The 20,813-nt window shown below is 36.6% G+C and overlaps 3 protein-coding genes across 4 annotated transcripts; 1 reads left to right on the top strand and 2 right to left on the bottom strand.

The window, feature by feature from the left end:
- Positions 1 to 567: 567 nt before the first annotated feature.
- Positions 568 to 8,323, bottom strand: LOC117413473 (ras-related GTP-binding protein C). The gene is made up of 7 exons (XM_034022695.3): positions 7,910 to 8,323; positions 6,709 to 6,912; positions 5,715 to 5,914; positions 4,037 to 4,151; positions 3,163 to 3,305; positions 2,726 to 2,874; positions 568 to 2,459 (listed from the first exon to the last, which is right to left on the bottom strand). Exons 1-7 carry the CDS (start codon positions 8,087 to 8,089, stop codon positions 2,308 to 2,310), a joined length of 1,143 nt encoding a protein of 380 aa, XP_033878586.1. The 5' UTR covers positions 8,090 to 8,323; the 3' UTR covers positions 568 to 2,307.
- A 1,965-nt stretch (positions 8,324 to 10,288) lies between these two features.
- Positions 10,289 to 13,954, top strand: LOC117413393 (c-Myc-binding protein-like). The gene is made up of 5 exons (XM_034022532.3): positions 10,289 to 10,451; positions 10,755 to 10,827; positions 12,145 to 12,193; positions 12,721 to 12,850; positions 13,248 to 13,954. Exons 1-5 carry the CDS (start codon positions 10,356 to 10,358, stop codon positions 13,290 to 13,292), a joined length of 393 nt encoding a protein of 130 aa, XP_033878423.3. The 5' UTR covers positions 10,289 to 10,355; the 3' UTR covers positions 13,293 to 13,954.
- Positions 13,955 to 14,105: 151 nt separating this feature from the next.
- On the bottom strand, positions 14,106 to 19,660 carry LOC117413391 (gap junction alpha-9 protein-like). 2 transcript variants are annotated; one of them, XM_058997518.1, is made up of 3 exons: positions 19,500 to 19,660; positions 15,610 to 17,131; positions 14,106 to 14,547 (listed from the first exon to the last, which is right to left on the bottom strand). In XM_058997518.1, the coding sequence occupies exons 2-3, from the start codon at positions 17,101 to 17,103 to the stop codon at positions 14,506 to 14,508; spliced, it is 1,536 nt and encodes a 511-aa protein (XP_058853501.1). In that variant the 5' UTR covers positions 17,104 to 17,131; positions 19,500 to 19,660; the 3' UTR covers positions 14,106 to 14,505. The 2 variants fall into 2 exon arrangements, with proteins under 2 accessions (XP_058853501.1, XP_033878418.3); XM_034022527.3 differs by having other exon boundaries at positions 15,560 to 17,131; positions 19,500 to 19,657.
- Between the last annotated feature and the right edge of the window lie 1,153 nt (positions 19,661 to 20,813).

The raw sequence follows: 20,813 nt of genomic DNA on the forward strand, positions 1-20,813 counted from the left end.
CCTACAATATTCTCTGCACCCATAATTTACAGCTAGAATTATGCCTAAGCCAGGAGATGGGTATTAACCCCCCCTTCACCCTCCTCCCAAAAGGGCTTTAAACCAGGTGAAAAAGGTGAAAAACCAGCAAATACAAATGCCCTCTTGTGTCATCATTGAGGTCAAGACCATGCCAAAATAATGGTTATGTTTATGTCAAGCTTGCAAGTATAAATTGAGCGGGTTGCCTGGACCATGTTTTTTGTGCTTTAGAAAGTTGTGATTAAATGAGAGAGAAGGTTTAAATCATTATACAGGTATGGAAAGAACACCCGTGCCAGGTTTTAATACAAGCTTGCTGTGTGTATTCTTAAACTCATAGTAAAACCATGAATGGATCAAACTGCTATGCAATGGGAGTCTTATTTCCATACTGTTACCATCCTTATAACAAATCAATTGAACTGGCAGGGTCTAATACACTTTGATGCCTAAACCCATCACCCTTGTACATCCATCCAGTGAACTCTAGTACCCGCCTCAACCCTTCTTTCTTTTGATATTATAAATGTAATTATTTTCTTTAAAAAAAAAAAAAAAAAAAGTCTTCTATGCAAAATAACCTTGATTTTTCAATACCAACACTAAAACCATTATCATCTGCTCCACTGAGATATAGATTAAATTTAATAATAAATCCCAGGTCCACTATTTTTTATTTTCATTTCTTTAAAAAAAGGGTATGATGATAACTATGGTACAATTTATAGATTTATCATATTTTACAATTAAAAACAAAACACACAAAAAAAAGGACTATCTGCAAACAATATTGCCAATGTATGAATCATTTGATTAAACTCAAATATCACTTTTACTAGTCTCTGGATGCAACATGTTTTCATTCAATCTGAAAACAGGTACCAACATTATTCAGAGAAATGGATTTGAAGGACAGTTTTATAAATGTACACCCATTTAGCTCAGTGATAAAGTATATAAAATACAAACCAGAACAGTCTGTAGCACACAAGGGAAACAAAGTGGATTCTATTATGGGCCTCATTCACAAAGCATTAACTTCTTATGACTAAAATACAATTTGATATTCATGAAAACTCCTCTAGACTGCTGTTGGCTTTTTATCAACTGTTTGCAACAGTTCTATGAAAATCTGTATTAATAAAAACAATTTAATAGCTCTTGAGTAAAAGCTTTATAAATGGGTCCCACTATCTGACTGTTTTTTCCTGTCACAAACAAAACATAGTACCCTAATTACATGTGCAAGAGCTTTTTTTTTTTTTTGTACAAGGCAAAACGTTTGGCAAAAAACACTAGGATCATGATGAAAGACAAAAAACCTAAACTTACTGAGCTCATTTTCTTGTGGTTATGGAGATACTACAAATTATTTTGGTCATCTTTCTGGAGGCTTATAATTTTACAGTAAACTCAATTTTAACATGTTAAATTAATACAAAACCATTTAAGAACATTTGTTTTGTTTGTTTTTAATCCCTTTACAGCTCATATCACCCTTTTATCGTTTTTTTAAATTGTTTGTTAGACTTTTTTTTTTTTTTTTTTTTTTTTACATTGGATCACAAGAAAGTAAAAAGGAATAGAGAAATCCTCAATAAATTGCTCATCAATTCCACTTAAGTTACACTAGCCCATCCTGTGCGTTTGGGGTTTTTTTGTGTGGTATATCCATCCCACCTATTGTGCAAAACTGCAGCATTGCGAATTGCCAACTTTGACATGAACCCCAAAAGCAAACAAAAATGGGTGTGAATTAATAAGCTGCTTATTGCACTCTTTTACTGACTTTCTTTTACTGAACCAGAGACAAAGGGTTAATATTTGCACCTGCAAACTATTTTTCAACAGGCATCACATACGGTATGCAACAGTCACTTGACAATATACCATTACTCATACTGCTTTTACCTTTTTGTTTTTTTTCACAAGGGTGCAGAAATTGTTTTCCCTTTTAATCTAATGGGATATTACTTGCAATTCAAAAAAAAAAAAAAACTGAACCAGTCATTTATTCTCAGATGAAAGGGTCTTTGCTGTTTGACCTGCAAATGGTACTCCTTAGATAGCGATTTACAGTAGTTAGGCCTTTAAAGTTTTGTTTTTTTTTGTTACACAGTTCACAATGATCCAAAGCAGTTATCAAAGTGCTTCATTTCACTGAATGAGCACCACTTTAACAGATTTGTATTTCCATTAATAGTTAGCACTCTTGTAAAAGGCTGTGGTCTGTCTGTGGCTTTGGACTGAAGACAGGGTTGGTATAGATGCCTGTCTGATTTCTTCCTACACTGCATTCCTAGGTGTGCCATTGTGAGTCACTGCTTTCAGGTTTGGTGTAATTTCTTGTAGACTGCCTATTCTTTGGGAGATCACACCAACTTCAAAAACTTCATGGATGGCTTTGCGGAAACAGTGGAAATTGTAATCAATTAAACCTTACGAAAAAATGAGAGGAGAGAGAGAGAGAGAGAGAGAGTTTATAGTTTGGGCATGTCCACAAATATTGTACTGTAAGCATGTGCATGCAGGGAGCAGGATTGTGTTGGAAAGTGCATTGCTACACTTTTTCTGTATAATTCAGACCTTTTACTTTTTTTATTTTTATCCTAACGATTTACAAGAAGTATACATGCCAAATGACACATATACTGAACCAATTCTTTAACACTTACAAAAAAAAACAAACACAAACAAACATTACCTTTGCGTTCAAAACTTTCTTCCCTTAGAATGCAAACCAGTGCAAGAAACTTTGTCACCTCCTTTAGATAGAGGACTGTTGTGTTGTTGAGTTTAATAATTGCCATTGACTCCTTGTCATAGGCACTTCCACTGCCATCTTCTTTTAGACTGGTAAGAAAAACAGCACACTAATCAACTGTGTGTTCTGGGTTACAGGTTGAAGTTTGTTTTTATTTTTAAGCAATATTCCAACACCATGTGACTTAACATTGAGCAATTTTGTTTAACTTCATCCTTTCCATTTAGAAATTAATGCTGCATACCAACATTAGTTAGTTGTTATCTCCTTCAAACGTATAGAATAGATTACACAGTCGGTATGCAGCATTAAGCCAAAGGAAAAAACAAGCAGACACAAGATAAAGATCCTAATTATTCAAGTGCCACACTACTCACCCATAAATACAAGAAACATCTATGACCACATCTATCATGTCACAGCACAGCTCATAAGACTGCATGTCCACAGGAGAACTGTCTGTGGCGATGTAGATTTTACTGACTACGTCGAACAAAAATGCCTTTTCGATTCCTGAATTCTGGAAAAGGGGAAAAACAAAAAAACAACTTTTTCATACTGCAAGCACACACACGTCTGGCATGTAAAAAGCACTGCATCTGAACCCAGAATGCCTTACTTCAGTATGTGGCTACCCACCTCTACACACGGTGTGTCTTTTCATTAGAGCTACACTTAATGTTACTCCAATGGGATCAGCTGGCAAACCCTACCCCCCTATACCAGCCATTTGCAAAGGCATCCCTGGCATCGACTACAATACTTAATTTATTTTCAGAAACACTCGAGTGTTAGGGCTCACTTAAGTGTGCCAAGTTAATGGTTTTTCACGTTGAGAAAGCATGACTAATTGAGCATAAACACTCAAGTGTTGTTTCAGAATATATGAGGAGAACAGAGCGGTTTGGTTATCACAGCCACAGATGGGCTCTAGATGGAAAGATGGCCCACAGCACAGGTGTCTCTGACTACATGTATAATTATATACTGCATTTACAGCAGTTCATAATTCAAGACAGTCCAACAGAGACCCCACATCTGCTTCTCCTCAGTTTAACAAATGGGAAGATTTAAAAAGACCAATTATTTGGCCATAACCCCTGGGATTGGGTTTAGTTGGAACACAGCCAAAATACATTTAAATTGATCAGACCACATTGCTGTACTTGGATAAAACTATTCCAACCTCCACACAGGAAAAAAAATAAATAAATTATAAAACACAGCAGAGGAAGTAGAAGGAATACATACCGATATAAAGATGTTTAATAGATTTTCCAGCGTCGGAAGCTGCGGGATGAGCTTTTGTACAACTTTACTAAAAGCTTCGAATATCGAGTGGTCGTAGATACTTGTCAAGTAAAAGCTGAAAACAATAAAACGAGCAAGGAGGGTTAAAATTGCGTACAGCGTGGTTTAGGCATTGCGTGGAGTTTTGCAGCTAGCTGCTTTATCCTGCTTCTTCATGTTTGAATTGGAGTGCAGTACAAATTACTTCATAATGCATGACCTTTTTAAGCACAGAGAGATAGGCAATCCAAACAAGTCTAAAGTGTACTTGGCAGCTTTCTGTGTAAACCCACAAAAACATGTCATTCGGTACTTGACGAGACAAGTAGAAGAATACTAACCGTTCCTCACGGTATAAAATCACCAAAATTGTGATGCACATCTTATGTATTCACAAAAAAGTGGTGTGTGTCTATCTATCAATCAAGTGAACACAGCTATTTATAATGCATACTTTATATAAAATGCACTGCTTCTTATTGTGTATGGAAATATGCTGAAATGCCAAGCGTCTAAAGATTTTGAACTCCCTCTAATCTGGGCCTCTGAAGAATTTAACAGCGGTGATAAACTATTCAAACCATGTAATGAAGCACTGGCAACTAATTTTAAACAAGATTTGAAAAAAAAAAAAAAGTATCTATCTATCCATCCATCAATAGCTTTCTCGATCTATCATGTATCTATCTAAAAAAAAATTTAAAAAAAAATGTGTAATATATTCATTAAACAAACCATTTTCAATACAAAGAAAGGTCATTATGACAACATCCAATTCTACAAGCAATATGTCAGTATTATGTATTACTGGCAGCTGCCACGGTTTTTTACGTATTAAACACAGCAATATGTTGCTCATTTTTGCTATCTTGTAAGATCACTTAAATCATGCAGGGTTTTTGATTACAGGACACGAAAACCAGCACCTTTAAATGTTGCATTTTTTTTGTCTTAATTAAATCTACTAAACATACATTTTTAATCATATGTGACATGAGTCTGCCTTTTAAAACAGATTATGTTTCTGCAATACATATTGTTGTAAAATTCAGTCTCATTCACACGGGTTATACAGCTTGGGGTTACTCAAGTTCCTTTTTCAAACATACAGGCAATGATGACAACATGACATCAATTCCTTCCTATATATGTGGAGTACTTTAAATCTAAATACAATGTTGCCTCAAACACAATTGCTTTTAACAAACTTATTTCTCCAACTTAACCTGGATCAGAATTTTACTGTTTTAAGGAAGTGTTTCTTCAAAACATACACATTTAGAAATGGTTACCTGTATTAAGTATGCGTCCTGCTTTAAGGCTTACATTACCATGTATGGTAGAAATAATAGGTCTTGCAAACTGGCCCTGATGCACATAAACTGGCCTAAATACCACCTAATCTTCTCGTCTCACAATCAATTCCTGTTAAGCAGCAGTACCATAGACAGATTTACTAAAGGACACAGGCCTACAAACATTGCAGGTTCAGCAAGTGGACAAGCACTTGTTTTTGTTTTATTCCTGCGAAATAGGAAAAAAACGTATTAAAAAAAAACACAGCAACAACTGTGTCCTGCTTAGAACTTCAACAAATAAAAAAAATAATCAAAAAATACGTGAGGACTGACACACTTACCTAAGGTGCAGCTTTTCTAAGCCAGCATCTGCCAGGTCATCGTTGGCTCTCTGGTGGATGTCTCTTTGGGTTTCTATTTTATGGTCATCCGACAAGCCATCCACTTTGTGAATAAAAACTTCAAAGTTGATCTCTGGATTGACTCTGTATGCCCTGGACACTGTGAGATGAAGTCTTCCCAATGCTTCCACATAATCGTCCTAGGAGACCACAGAAAACACTTTTTTTTTTTTTAACACTCTCAGGTATGCAAAGGCATTTGCAGGAGAGAAAGATAATGTACCAAACACTCAAGAAGTGTAAGTATAGACAGCTACCTCAAGTCTAAAACATACTGTAACATCGCACCAGATCAGAATGATACACTAACCCAATCCCCTGGGCCTACTGGAGTGTGGACAGAATAGGGGCGATATCCCTCGGTACAGAACATAGGCCTTTTATGTTCTAGGTTTAAAAAACGAAACCCTATCATAGAGGCGGTTATCTGCAGGCAGCCAGGACAGTTTTACGGAAGCAGGTGGATTTTTCTTTAGCAGTCTACCAAGAAAGCCTGAATAATGATTTTTGTAAAGGAAACACTCACAATCACTTTACTACATACGTCACAAAAAACATTTTATATCAGGGCATCCTCGTCTTAGATGGTTACAAGTAGTAATTCCGATTAGGGTGCATTCATTTCTCCCCGTTTTCTAAATTATTTTATAAGCTTAAAATCTAAAACAAGGCCCTCTTTATTTCTTCCTTGCATCTCCAAGGTCCGGTCAGCTCAGCTCTGTAGCAAAGTAGTCTGGACCATGAGATCTTTCTTTGCATGTTCAATACAAAAAGAAAAGTACAGCATGTTTTATTAACTTGAACATCACAAAACAGTTTAGATAACCCTACATAAAATGTGTTCAGTGGCAGACTGCCCTCAATCCACAGGAACACTGGAAACTGTATTTGATTCTTGTTTACTGTATTCATTAATCTTTTTTTTTTTTTTTACCTGTGCATCAATAACAAATATCAATGCTCCAGTTCCCCTGAAGATCATCTCATAGTCAAACGTTGGATCAAAAAAGTCCACCTGTCCAGGAAAATCCCAGATCTGGAAATTGACGAAAGAACTACTGGATATGTCATCTTTGTAGATCTTGTTTGTGCTTTCTAAAAACAGGGTTTCGTTTGGGGACATCTTATGGAATACCACCTACATTTAAAAAAAAAATAGACAATAAACATTCTTCACTTGTAGACATTGAATAAGACGAATACCATCAAATTTAAGCCATGATTATTATTTTTTTTAGTGAAAGAATAAAATTAATTATGCATGTTTGTTTTGTAACCTGCCTGATAACAGATTCGTTTATCAGTTTGCGTGATGGGATGTTTTCTTAACTATTTCTTACAAAAAATATATTTGTGGTGCTATGCAGTAAGAAAACATTTGAAAACCCAGGTTATTATTAATATTAAGCAAACAAACTTGGGTAAACTCATCTACAGAGAAGCTTTGCCGGGACCCCCTTGGAAAAAGAGATGCAAAATAAAATAAATTAGAAAATGCAATATCCAGTGTGCATGTTTAAAAAAATGCAGTATGAATTCTCTTCTTGATTTGTTACATTACTGTTCCTTGTCGCTGCAGAGTAGACTTTGGTATTCCAAAAACAAAGCGAAAAAGCACACCAGCATTTGCTTGATCTAGCATTGGCTTGTGAGAGAACCTAACAGATCATCTCACAACTGTCTCCTTAATTCTAGTATTCTATTTATATGTATATATATGTATTGTTAAATATTAACTAGGAAATAAGCCCAACAAATGATTCATCAGTTTCTTGACATGGATGCCGCATTCATAGACAAAAATACAAATCATCACTATGTCACCAAGGTATGTTGCATTATTCTCGTCTCTTCTGTACGCATATTATTGCTGTGCCACTATAACCATCTAATGTAGCAAAAGACACCCACGCAGTAAATCGAAAAAAGCAAGGCGTCCATAATTTAAACAGTGTAAAACAAATAAATAAAAAAAAACTGCGTGCCTCTAGAATTCAGAATAATAAAGGGAGACTGAACTGGACTGGACTGGACTGGACTGCCATATCTCTGCCTGTAAACTGTTATAATTAGGTACAGCACAACAACTCAAATAGGGCGTTTAAGCACTATGCTACGCCTCGTATCCAACATACCTTCTGTATGGACGATTTTCCGCTCCGGCGGAGCCCCATAAGCAGTATTCGGGGTTTGCTGTCCGAAGGAGCCGAGCTCTCCTCAATATCGGCCTCCTCCACCCCATACCCAAAATCTTTCGGGAAAGAGTCTACTACCCCGTAACTCCCCGCCAGCGGCTCCTCGAACTGAATCGACATTTCGACCAAAAGCTGACTCCCCCAAACCCGCCTATTGCATTTGATTATTTCAAATTGATAAAAATGTAACAAGTTTTAAATTCACAAGATAACTACTACAAAACCTTCTCTCTTCTCCTTTAAATCTTCAGCTCCGTTTCTCTTTCAACGCAACCTAATCTTAAGTCCCGCCCCGTGCTCGCTTATTGGATAGTTTCCTAAAAGTGCGCATACCGATTCGTTAAACCGCGTCTCTGTTAAATTAGCACTGTTGTTGCAGTGCTAGCAGGGTGGGTTAGTCTCGCGTCATGTGCTTTGGAATCACCTGACTATACTGGTGCAGCTTGTGTACCCTGACCTTTCATCTCCAGTGTGGGAATATTGTTGGGGGATTTGTAACAATGTGGCATGTGCCTTTCCGCTAATTACAACTACAAGCTGTACGATGCATTATGCAGCACTTTTTTGGTATTTGTATTTTAAAATTAAACTACTGAAATGAATAGAAACCATAAAGTTTCCATTTTCATTTGGCCTTATTTTGTTTGAGTAAATAGTTAAAAGTATATGTACTTAATATAGTAATGTTGAACTGGGAAGATCGTTTATATTTAATTATAGATTCTAATATAACAAAATATTCTGTTTTAACGACCTTATAATAATACTCTGTTAGCACCAGCAATAATATCACTGATCCTGCTTTTCTTGTGTTGGAAGACCTGTTTTTGTGTTTGTTTGTTTGTTTGTATTTTATATTCCAGACCTGACAATGGTAGGAAATCCATTATTGTAGTGAATTTCAGTTTCATTCCAGTGGTATCTGAAATCGGCTGACCTGCTGCACAAGTAGGGATTAGAAATATCTGACCGAAACCTCTTTAGGCCACAGCTGCACCCCAGGAACTGGAAAAATATTGCCTGTGTTTTCTACCTAGAGATCATTAAAAAAAAAAAAAGTATGTTGGCAAAGATGGAATTTATCACTGAAAAGTATATTTCTTTTGAACTTTATTGCAGTTTCAATTCATGCTAGCTTCTCTGGTATTTTTATTTTATTTTATTTATTTTTTGTTTAAACTTGTCTAGGCAACAGCCTTTTTCGCCGTCAGTCATTGGTGGTTTTATGATGTGCGGTTTAATGCCTATAACTCAGAATAAATACATTGCCAGATATTGCTGATTAAAGAGAATGCTCAATCATGCATTACCAAATGCATTAAAAATGATGTTGTAAACATAATTAGACCGTTATTAATAATATGAGTTAGCTATAGCAATATATTTAGCTATAGCAATATATAAGAACATGTGACTTTTTTGAGTAACGTTATAAAAAAAAGTAAAACCTTTATAACATGACATGAAGATTTACACTAGGAACGTGTTATTACAAAGTTATTGTGGTAACCTGTTATTCTTTGCCAGCTGTTATTAACACACAATGTGTCACTGTATATTCTATATGAAATATGTTCAATGTTCATTTTGTAGTGAAATCACAAAGCAGCTCCTATTGTTTTTCCAAAAAACATTAAATTAAATGAAAGACAGCAAAGCACTGCTCTCCAAATCTGTAGTTATGTTGTTTGTCAAAACTAACAATAAAACAGTAATGTGTTTTAATATCATACATTTCATGTGATTTTTTTTTTCAAGGTTTAAATTGGATCTTAAACTCCAATTGTTTTAATGACAGTGAAGATATGCTTGCACATAAGTTTCCTAAAGATGCTCATTTTGTTTTAAAGACAGCTAATCTTAGTAGCTACTAGTTTACACCACCTACTATATGAAAGGCAAACAGTAAACTAGACATTTGATTCCAGACAGTAGGTGGTGCAAATGTGTTACATTACTGTAGGTTTCTACCCTTGTGCCTCTTCAGTATTTTTTTCATTTTAACCATCTCTGCACCTGCACCAATACAGAACAGCCCTGTCAAAGTACCTTAAATGGACTAAGAAAAAACAAAACATGAAGGCCCATGATAATACGAACTTACAACGTCCAGCTAAAAAAAGGACATTTATTAAGCAAATGTTTTTTCTAACAGGTATCCACCATCCCCTAGCACATATCTTTTAGAGGGCTAGTGTTTAAGCAAACATTTCGGTATCAACGTTATCAATTTATAACTAATTTATATGTATCCTCATTTCCCGTCAGCACTGTCCCAAATCCGATATTTCAACGCGAGCAACAGTAACCAATGGTTACCGTTTGTTGTCAAACACATGCTCAGAGTCTTGTGCGTTGTACGCATGCGCTACAGCTTGAGCGAGAGATGGAACGCATGCTCAGTGTGAGTTTTACGCACCTGGGAGCAGTTTGGAAACAGAAACCGAGAGATTGTGCGTCGTATAACATGGCAAATTACAGGGTACGTTTTTATTATTAAAGTAAAATGTTTAAGCAAAATTCGACGAGACTACTTATTTTCATGTATATATTGTAGTGGTTCTAAAACGGAACACTGTAGCTAGTTTCCGTACTCGTTAAGTTTGTTTGTATATACCGTGTGGCGACGGATCTCGAATACTGCCTCAGTTCACAAACCTTTGGTTAATAACATAATGTTATTAATGTAAGTTAACTGCAATTATTATTATTAATTATGTATGTATATATTTATTGAGAGGATGTGTTTTATTTTGTATTATTGTCCTTCATGTTGTTGATTTAGACTTCGGAATCCAAACGGGAACAGTTTCGAAGATACTTGGAAAAAGCCGGGGTCCTCGACAGCCTTACCAATGGTTTGTATTCAGAGACTTTCGTGATGCTTTAGTTTCAACAATGCTGCGATGCCCCAAAACGATGTTCTTATGTTTTATACTAAAATACTGCATTGAGATTCACTGCACTTCTATGATTCTCTCAGTGAGGTTTTATCTGGTCATACTAATGATAAGAGGCAACTGGCACTAAGACAATGGTATACAGCTATGTTATCTGGAATGCCCTTGATTATTGTCGTGTTTCAATTAAAAGCATTAGGTGATGTCAATTGTACTAATCGTCAGCTGTATTTCAGTAACATTTAATGATTCAGCAGGGTTAGAAACTTTCACGAGTCCTGCAACTTGTCCTGGCTTTCAGAACTCCCTTTGTTTAGATATATTTTTGAAGTCAATAGATGCCAGGAGGCCACTGCTAAATCTGCTCTGAACTGATTGCACATGAATACCTCTCACCTGGGTCTGTAGGTTCACTGTTAGGAGCTGTTCATGCAGCTATAAGGGAAGAAACAATGGGTCATTTGCAGCATACCAAATTTAGTCCACTTGATGCGTCTAACTAGTGGATTAGAAGGTTTTGTCCTCTTGATTGGACTAAGTACACCTGCTAATCCCGATTGCAGTGAATACGTTTTAACTAATGGTCCTTTATCACGCAATTAAACTTCTGTGCCTGCAGCAGTGTCGGCAGCTTAAATGCAGGTATGATCTGCCAGTTTGAAATGTGCACAAAAAGACATTACATTTATTTTAACTTAAATATGTTTGATATAATAAAAATGTCTGTCTTTTTGTACAGGGATCCCTTTATATATTTCTGACACTGAATTACACATATCAGATTAATTCAGAAGAGTTTATACAGGTCTAGAATTTTAGGATTAAGCCATAATTTAAAATTATTTATATATATATATATATATATATATATATATATATATATATATATATATATATATATTCATTCATTCCTTCACAGGAGGGTGTGTGGTCCAGTGGTTAAAGAAAAGGGCTTGTAACTAGGAGGTCCCCGGTTTATGTCCCAGCTCACTGACTCACTCACTGTGTGACCCTGAGCAAGTCACTTAACCTCCTTGTGCTCTGCCCTTCGGGTGAGATGTTGTAAGTGACTCTGCAGCAGATGCATAGTTCACACACCCTAGTCTCTGTAAGTTGCCTTGGATAAAGGTGTCTGCTAAATAACAAATACTGTAATAATAATGTTGCCATTCCCCTTATGCCATGCCTGTAGGGACACTTTGTTGAATTTAAGTTGGTGAGTAAGAACCACTTGTTAAACAGAAACAAATAATAACAATGATCTTTTGTTTGCAGTGTTGGTAACTCTGTACGAAGAACCAGAAAAACCAAATAATGCTTTGGAGTATCCTTTTGAAATATTTACAGTTACTTTTGCCCATTTCCGCTCTGATGATACAAACAGTAAATTGACCTGGTTTTGAAAATAATTCCAACTGGGTGTTAAAGCACAGGGTGTACATGCAGAGAAGACCTTTGTATGCAGATGTATGTGGACACACTGTTCTGTTGATGGTAGCCTGGGTGATGAAGCAGATCCTGTGAAAATCACCATCCGAACAGGAATATTACAGAGTATAAACCAGCAGCACTATGCTGGCAGTTTTCTATAATTCACTGAAATTGGAAACATGTTAAAGCATTGGAGAACTGCTGTGACTTATAGTGGCTTTCACCTCCTGTACATATTTATTTCTGTACCACAGTTATGACTGGGTTGTTTATCGCCTTACAGATTGCTCCTGAAGCAGCTTCACTGCTTTAACTTAGAGAATCAACTTGGTGGATGCTTTGCAGCAAACGAGCAGCAATAGTCATTTATATATAAAAATGTAAAAAAGCAACAAATTTAGATCAACCTTAACTTATTAGTTTTCTAAAGCAACATTTGGGAGTCGTTGGTCCTGAAACAGCAGACGTGGAAGCCCTGCGTCTGGAAGTTGTAGAACTCCGACAGAAATATGAAATGGTGCTGGAGGAAAACAAAGAGCTGAAAGCTAAGGTACCGGGGACCTCATTTAGTTTTAAAAAAAATATATCAAAAGTGAGATACTTTGTACTAATGTAAATGTCATATCCTGCATTCAACACAACATTGTTTTCTTGAGTAGAGTAAGGACAACATCAAATAGTCTATCAAATTTAGAATGTATACTAGGTAAATGCTGCAACAGTCTTGCATAAATACATTATGGTTCATTTTAATTCAGTTGTATTATACATAAGGTTTTTGTTTTATAAATGTGAGCAATGATAAAATAAAAGTAGTCATTTTTTTTGCACTTGTGGCTAAATTCGCAAAACTTAAAAATAAAAAAAAATAAGTTTGGAGCATCACCTGGGATTTTATGTAATGGGGAATTTGTTGTTGCTGATATATTCCATATTTCTGTTTACAGCTTTCACATTATGAACCTCAGCAAGATGAAGGGCGCACTGAATAGCCACTCTGGCTTTCTTCAGGAAACACAAATCCTGATGACAAAGCCATTTAACACTGACCTCACAGTGGGATAGGTTTGGGGTAACACTTGCTCACTTGGAAAAATGTAGTAATATCATTTATTTGGTATTTTTGTGTAAATATTATTACGGGTCTGTATATCCACACAAGTGCCTGAAATAAAAAAAACAACTTTTTACAATTTTTTTTTTTTTTAGTCTAAGGAGAATTGCTTTAATTACAATCATTTGTGATCAGTGTTGAGAATGAATGTCACATGTTGCTATCTTTGCACACACTGGCTTACTAGGCAGATACTCTGTTGACCATGTAGCCTGAGGAATGGACATTTTACATCTACCAGGTGGCTAATACTGCTATCATGATCCATCTAAAACCCTACTATTAGTATATATTGTATTTTAGGCAATTCACTGGAAAATGTACATTTTCAGTTTCGGATCTTTGTTGTGTATTTTTTCCATTTGCAGTATACGTTAATAGTTCCTGATAATCTTTTGAGTTTTTTTTTTTTAATTAATTGATCTTATGCATTTTTGTTCATTGACAGATATTTAATTTGTCTGTACACCTCATTTCTGAACATGCATTGTTTCCGTATGTTTGTGTGTAGTGACTTAAAAATAAATAGAATTAAGTGTTTGAGACAAGTGTTTTTTTTTTTTTGTTTTTTTTTTTAATTCTATAGTTAATGACCTAAATGGTTAAATAAAAATACACATTTTAGTGGTTGATTTGATCAACCAGTACCCAACTGGGATATTTTCAGCGGTAGTTAATTATTTTACATCTGATCTGTCTTTAAAGAAAAGCTCTTACCTTAGCATTCATTTTTCTGCAGGATAAAAACCTTAAGGTCACAAGGTTGCTGTTAAATCCTCTTAATTATGAAGTTTGAGATGTGAAAGAAAACAGAATCCCAGCAAAAGCATTTTTTTTTTTAATTAGAATTTGTCATGATTTGCCAAGTACGTGTAATCCAACAAGGAATTCTACAGATTTAAAAAAAAAAGCATGCTAAATAGAAGTGAAACTGTACATTATAAAATAATAATTGGGCACAACAGGCTTAACAAGACAGTATTCAATCCTTGTCGCCTAGTGTGTGTATGCATCAGTGATCATTCCAAATAGCCAGTAAATATGTATGTATTGTACATAAACTGTTCAGTGAGCTGTAGGCCACTACTATATCAATGCTTTTTCATGATGGTGGAAAGCTGCAGTATGGTGATCTGAAAGAAAACAGAACAAGTTGAATTTACTTATGGTATACCCTGCATATTGATCTAAAAGGGTATAGTATTATTGTTACTTGCTGTTAACATACTACTTCTGTTAAGACTCAATTTGCCTAAAATAATCCCCCTCTGAAGCTTTATTGTAATTTAATCTATGTAGAAACAATGGTCCAGCATTGGTCTCTATTATTTTGACAAATATATGCAGTGCCAAACACAACACGACCCATTACGTTAAAGCAAGACCTGACCACGGAGATCTTCCAGAGCCTCTAAACGATGGCACATATAAACACAAATTATTGATTTGTTGGTTCAATGGAAGATTTCTGCTGGTACGTACATACGTAAAATAAACTGCAGTACTTTACATAAGTGTCATGGCATCCGTTATCTCGAGACCTTTGACATAACGGTTTCAGCAATCTGATACATCTTGAGCATCTCTCAACCAATGTTCTCACAGGAGTCACAGCAATGGAAACAGTATGAGTAGACTGCTGGGTTAGTTCTTGCTGGCTGAAATTTACTATATGCTATACCTCTTTGGAATATACCCCATTGCTAAGTTTAAACCATTTTTTTAAACTAAAATAGATGTCACAAAATGAATTTAAGGAAGTTAAGAGTTTGTTACCTTGTTAAAAAATAGTTAAAGATTAATCACATACTATAAATCCTAATTTGAGCCTTAATAGTAGCTTGGTAACCAAATCAATGTCTGGTTCGGACTGTGAAAATATTTAATCAGAACTAACAATCATTACCCTGTGTATAATTTCATTATTAAAAACGGGCCAGGGGGAGGGGGGGGAAGTACTGCAGTTTATCCCTTCTAGAAAAGACTAATACTTGACCACAACTGAAACAAAGATCTGCGGCGATACTGGACTGGAGTTGAAAATCACTTGCTCCAACAGAAGTACTAAAGGCAAAAAGTTCCCTTTCTATTGCCCAGCCAAATGTGCATATTAGTTTTAACATATAGGTAAGGTATCAAACTAACGCTTAGATCTGAAGATCGGTGGGGGCGCGCCTGCTGCTGGCGTTACTTGCCAATGACATTCGCCGAGTGGGGGAGAGGGCCTGTGGGCTGTCACAATTACGGCTCTGCTTCGACTCTGAGCTTGATTCCCCAATTGAGTCCGGGGTATCTGGCCGGCTGAGTCGTTTGAGGTCAGACTTAGAGGCCGCCCTAGCCTTAGTGGCACTGAAGCTGCATCTTCCCTGGTGGCTGCTGCTGACAGCCCCGTCACCGTTGGATCCGTTGCTTTCCACCACCGTTGTGCAGTTCCACGGAGCACTGACGCGTCGCGGCTTCCGGCTGGAACTGACCTGCATTGTCGGGCAGGATGACAACTCCCCCTGGAGCGCAGGGTACAAGGAGGATCCAGATTCCCCAGGACCTTCAGAAAGACGATCCCCACCAGAATGGCGGGCTGTGCTGTGGGAATGATCATCTTGCTCCCCCTGCTTTGGCAGACTGTTGGCCTTGGGGGACTTGTTTAGCACTGTATTGTTTGAGCTGCTGTTCTGTTCCCCAGCGCTCTGATTTGAGCTCTCCTTGTGGCTTTCTGGACAGCTCTTTGTGTTCCCATTTGGATCACCCTGAATGGGCATGAAAGCAGAAGACGGGTTCAGGATGGGGTAAAGCGGTGCATCTCCTTGCTTCTCCATCAGTAGGGTGTACCCACTGGGTGCCGTGGGGATGGTGGCTTTATGGCCCGTAGACATCCCGATGCAAACCTGTTGGATCACAGAGTTCTTCTTAGATTTGCTCACGTCGTAATCATCCAGATCATCTCTAAGGTTTGGATAATAGTCTAGAATTCCATTTTTTAGCTTCTTGTATCCTAAATGGATGACTTCAAGAATGTTGAGGAATAACGAGAGCGCTGCTATGCACTGCATAAACATCATGAACACTGTCTTTTCAGTTGGCCGTGACACAAAACAGTCGACTACTTCTGGACACGGTTCCCTCTCACATTTAAAGAGTGGGTCAAGCTGGAAGCCATAGAGGAAGTATTGCCCGACCATGAATCCAACTTCGACCCCAGACCTCGTAACGATGTGCATCACGTACGTGCGGAGTAGAGATCCTCTGAGCGGGGCTTTGTTCAGCTTCCTTTGCTCCAGTTGTCTAAGTTCTCGCTCCATTTTCTTTCGAACTTCTACCAGGTCTATGTCCACAGCCAGCTCTCTTCGTAGTTGTGCCTTCTTTTTTTGTCTTTGCTTCTCCAGGGCCCTCAGTCTGTACAAGGCATGGCCCATGTACACTAGGGAGGGTGAGGAGACAAAGATGACCTGCAGGACCCAGTAGCGTATGAGTGAGATAGGGAAAGCCTTGTCGTAGCAGACGTTCCTGCACCCAGGCTGAGCCGTGTTGCAGATAAACTCGGCCTGCTCGTCGTTCCATACATCTTCAGCTGCCACCCCGAGGACCAGCATGCGGAAGATGAAGAGGATCGTCAGCCAGATCTTCCCGACGATGGTGGAGTGGATGTGCACCTCCTCCAAAATCCCTCCCAGGAAGTTCCAATCACCCATCTTTAGTCTGGCATTCCTGGGTGTTAACCTGTCACAAAAGAAAGTGTTTCAAATGTATAACTAACTGAACCCTGAAATGAATTCAAAATATAAACAAGGTCCACCATGTCCTTATTTACTTTACACAGTAAGTACATTTATCTTATAATAACATTAAATAGATACTGTTTATTCTTTACATACTTAATACCTTTGTAAATTCTGAATTCTGAAGAGCTGGGGGCACAGTAGGCTGAAAGCCTCTGAAAGAAAATTGCATTGACAACCTTTCCAATATAGTGATCTGATCTTAACTGACAGTTTTAAACAGTGACATAAAAATGTAAATATGTTATAAATATAAATACCTGAGTTTTCGGCAATATACTACGATAACAGAACAGCAAACAGTAGTTAAGCTCAGTCAAGGTATTTTGAAAGCAGATAAAGTATACTGTAGTAAAAAAAAGTATTGTAAAATAAAAACATTAATATTACTTTTTTTTCTTAAGCAAATACGAATATGTAAGTGTTGTTTGTTTCATTCTGGTAAGCCTAATACTCTAGCCCCTGTAACCATACAGCTGAGCTCTCTGTATATGAGCAACAAGATGTACGGGTCAGATATTTTTCTGTATAATCAGTTGCTGTAAAACTGTGGTCAATTAATATTATCGACAGTTTAGACACAAAATGCAGATAAAAAGTACACCCACACACACAAAACACACACAAACACCCACACACAAATACACATAAGCACATACTGTGATTTATCTATGTTTAAATAGGCATAGTACTTAAGTTTGTTATTTTTAGAAGACTCTAAATCCCATTTTTAAGAAGTTCAAGTCAAATGGAAATGTATGTTCAAACGTATGTACAGTAAGAATCTCTTTTTCCTCCTCTTCTGTTGATGTCTTCCCAAAGAAAACATATTTTCTTTGTATGTTAGGCAAGAGCAACAGTGGGAGGAGGGAAGGTATTTTCTCGCTAAATGTAATGCTTAGTAAAAAGTTTTTTTTTTTTTTTACCTGGGAAAGGTAACTGACGCTTGGGTATAGATGTGCTGCTGTGGCACTGTCTATTGCTGATCAAAAAAAAAATTAAGAAAAATAAAATGCGACTCGAAGCGCTGGTATTTACAGAGCTACAGTATTACATTGAAAGTCTTAAATAGAGTGTATGCAATCTACGTCAATAAACCATTTGTATGTGTAATTTGTACACCAAAGTGATTTTTCTGTTTCAACGTTACTCTTTTTCATTTGAAGTAGTTTCCATGTTTTTCCATTTCATATACCTACAATTTGATATTTATGTACTTTTACTTTCAAGCTACATTGTTCAAGTAAATGCCAATACATTGTTTATTGTTATTTGTATTTATTTTAATCAGCAAACAGTTAACAAAATTAAAAAAAAAATATTAAATTAAAGAAAAAAATAATACTGTAGAAATCGATTTAATGTTTACGGAAAATGCAACAGAAACGAACTTCAAATCAACCGTGTTTGAAATCGCAGTTCTCGCAAGCGCATTTTAAAAAATGTATATTTTATTTATTTATTTATTTATTTATTTATGCACATGTGCATTCTCAGACTCTTTAGTTAATGAGAAACAGCGACATGGGAAAATATGAATAAATAAATAAGGACTGGTTGGTTCCATGAATATTTTTAGAAACAATGTTTTTTTTGTTTTTTTGTATAAAATGCAAAGGAAAAAATTGAATACATGAAAAAATAGAAAGCAAAATGAAGCTTACGGCTTACCTTTTCTGTATTTAAATTTGCTACCAATTAATACTGCTGCTTATCTTTTAATTTAGAAATTGCTTCACATATTTTTCTTCTGTTTCACTTGGATTTATGGTATCTATATAATGTGACATTGTTTTTGTGCCTAAAATATAATTCTTTTGTGCCTAAAATATAATTTCTCTGTTTCACTAGTGTCTGGTTCTGGCTTTCTTTCAGCACTTTTTTCTGTGTGTAATTATTGCAAAACCAAACTTTTGCTTAAATATGTGGACTTTACTTACTTTTGAAATTACTGTGTGCTAAGACAAGTTTGTGGTTTTAAAATTCTAATATAAATACATTATTTTGTAATTACTTTTCATAGACACAAGTAACATTTACTTGCTCTTTAAATCTCAATGCTTAAAATAAAATGAATAAAGTTATACACTTATTTTGAATTTTGGGTCTCTATTAAGGCACATTTAGGCCCAGGATATGCAGGATTTAGACCCCTGTAATTCGTTTTCGGTAGGGGGCTTTGCCACTTGCACCCGCGCTGGGGGTGGACCCCCATACCCCCCTGCCTTCTACTTGGGATTTCTAGCCTCCTAATTTAAATGAAAATGAAAAGACTGCTTCTAGAAGAGCATAAGTACATAAACACTTACCATTAAATCCAGCGACAAATACAGATGTATATATAATAAATAACATTGAATCACTCCATTCTTTTTTTCATCCTGGTAACATTCTGAAGCCACATCAAACTACGCTTCACCCCCAATCAGACCCTGCTTGCTGTTCCAACCCAGTAAAGCTGTTTGCTGTTTGTGCAGAACTTATAGATGGCAAAAAAAAATCAATCCACAACGGATTGCATTTTACATTCCAGCTAAATGAAGAAACAAAATCCCCACGGGCCATGCAGGCACAACAGGGCACCAACATGTTCAATTGTTACTCAGTCTATTGTTTTTTTCAACTTTGGTAACCCTCAAAAACTGAGGACAGGACACAAAAGTGATTGAAAAGAGTTGATGCAATTCCTGTGCTGGCTTTCACTACCAGCACCAAGTCATGGTATAAAATCATTGCATTACAAAGTCAATGATTATAACCTATTTGCGTTGTCTGGTTCCTAAGGTTTAAATAGATGGTTATACATTACTAGAAGTTTAAGAACACATGCTTAAATTGTAGGATTGCTTAAGTTGTAAGACTCTCCTGTATGAAGCTGCTGCTGTGTCGTGCCATACAGTAACAACAAAACTCATTAAACATGTCACGTGTTTAATAACAAAATCTGTTCTGTTGCATTTTGACTGTACTTGCTTCAACACTTCTTAAAGCATAGGTAAGTGTAGTAGAAGACACAATGCTGTTAAAAAAGGCTATCAGTTGGAGAGTTTGAGACTGTTGGACTGCTGGAGATTGGAATTTCTCTCAACTTTCTTAGAAGTAAATCACAGACAGATCTGAGTAATTCCCCTCCCTGTAGATGTTACAGAATAGAGCAGGGGAGGGACACAACCTGAGACCTGTATACAGCCCATATATGTAAGCCCTGCCTACAGGGATGATTCATTAAGGAATGCAAGAAAACAAAGGTGGTAATGTGGCTGCACGTGTGGCTCATTGGGTGAGCTGAGGTTGCTCACCGCCGGAGTAGAAACTAGAATAAATTGATTATCTGAGCTTTTAAATGCATAATTCTGGCCTGGACATATAGCTAGTAAATGTTTACACAATGTTCTTCCAATATTTGCAAACTCTCTTTGGCAGCAATGTATTTGTAGAGTTCTGTTTCCCAAAGGATACACTTTGCAGATCAATATGTTTTCCTCCGTGCTTTGATCAATCGGTCATGTCCGATTTCATAGTCCAGTGGATCCCACTGCATGTAATTAAATTATTCATTGCAGCACCAGTGCTGTTTTATTCCATTTACAAGAAATCAATATACTTGGCTTGTTGGTTCTGGT

This window comes from Acipenser ruthenus, chromosome 23 (assembly GCF_902713425.1).
Source record: "Acipenser ruthenus chromosome 23, fAciRut3.2 maternal haplotype, whole genome shotgun sequence".
NCBI classification, from domain to species: domain Eukaryota; kingdom Metazoa; phylum Chordata; class Actinopteri; order Acipenseriformes; family Acipenseridae; genus Acipenser; species Acipenser ruthenus.

What these genes read in the sequence shown, in the direction of transcription:
- LOC117413473 (XM_034022695.3), bottom strand. Translation starts at nt 8,089, where the DNA reads ATGTCGATTCAGTTCGAGGAGCCGCTGGCGGGGAGTTACGGGGTAGTA. An exon ending in TATTAAACATCTTTATATCG is followed by an intron (nt 3,306 to 4,036) that starts GTATGTATTCCT and finishes CCCCTTTTCCAG; the next exon opens with AATTCAGGAATCGAAAAGGC. An exon ending in GATGTTTCTTGTATTTATGG is followed by an intron (nt 2,875 to 3,162) that starts GTGAGTAGTGTG and finishes TTTTCTTACCAG; the next exon opens with TCTAAAAGAAGATGGCAGTG.
- LOC117413393 (XM_034022532.3), top strand. Translation starts at nt 10,356, where the DNA reads ATGGAACGCATGCTCAGTGTGAGTTTTACGCACCTGGGAGCAGTTTGG. An exon ending in AAACCAAATAATGCTTTGGA is followed by an intron (nt 12,194 to 12,720) that starts GTATCCTTTTGA and finishes TTAACTTATTAG; the next exon opens with TTTTCTAAAGCAACATTTGG. An exon ending in ACAAAGAGCTGAAAGCTAAG is followed by an intron (nt 12,851 to 13,247) that starts GTACCGGGGACC and finishes TTCTGTTTACAG; the next exon opens with CTTTCACATTATGAACCTCA.
- LOC117413391 (XM_034022527.3), bottom strand. Translation starts at nt 17,103, where the DNA reads ATGGGTGATTGGAACTTCCTGGGAGGGATTTTGGAGGAGGTGCACATC.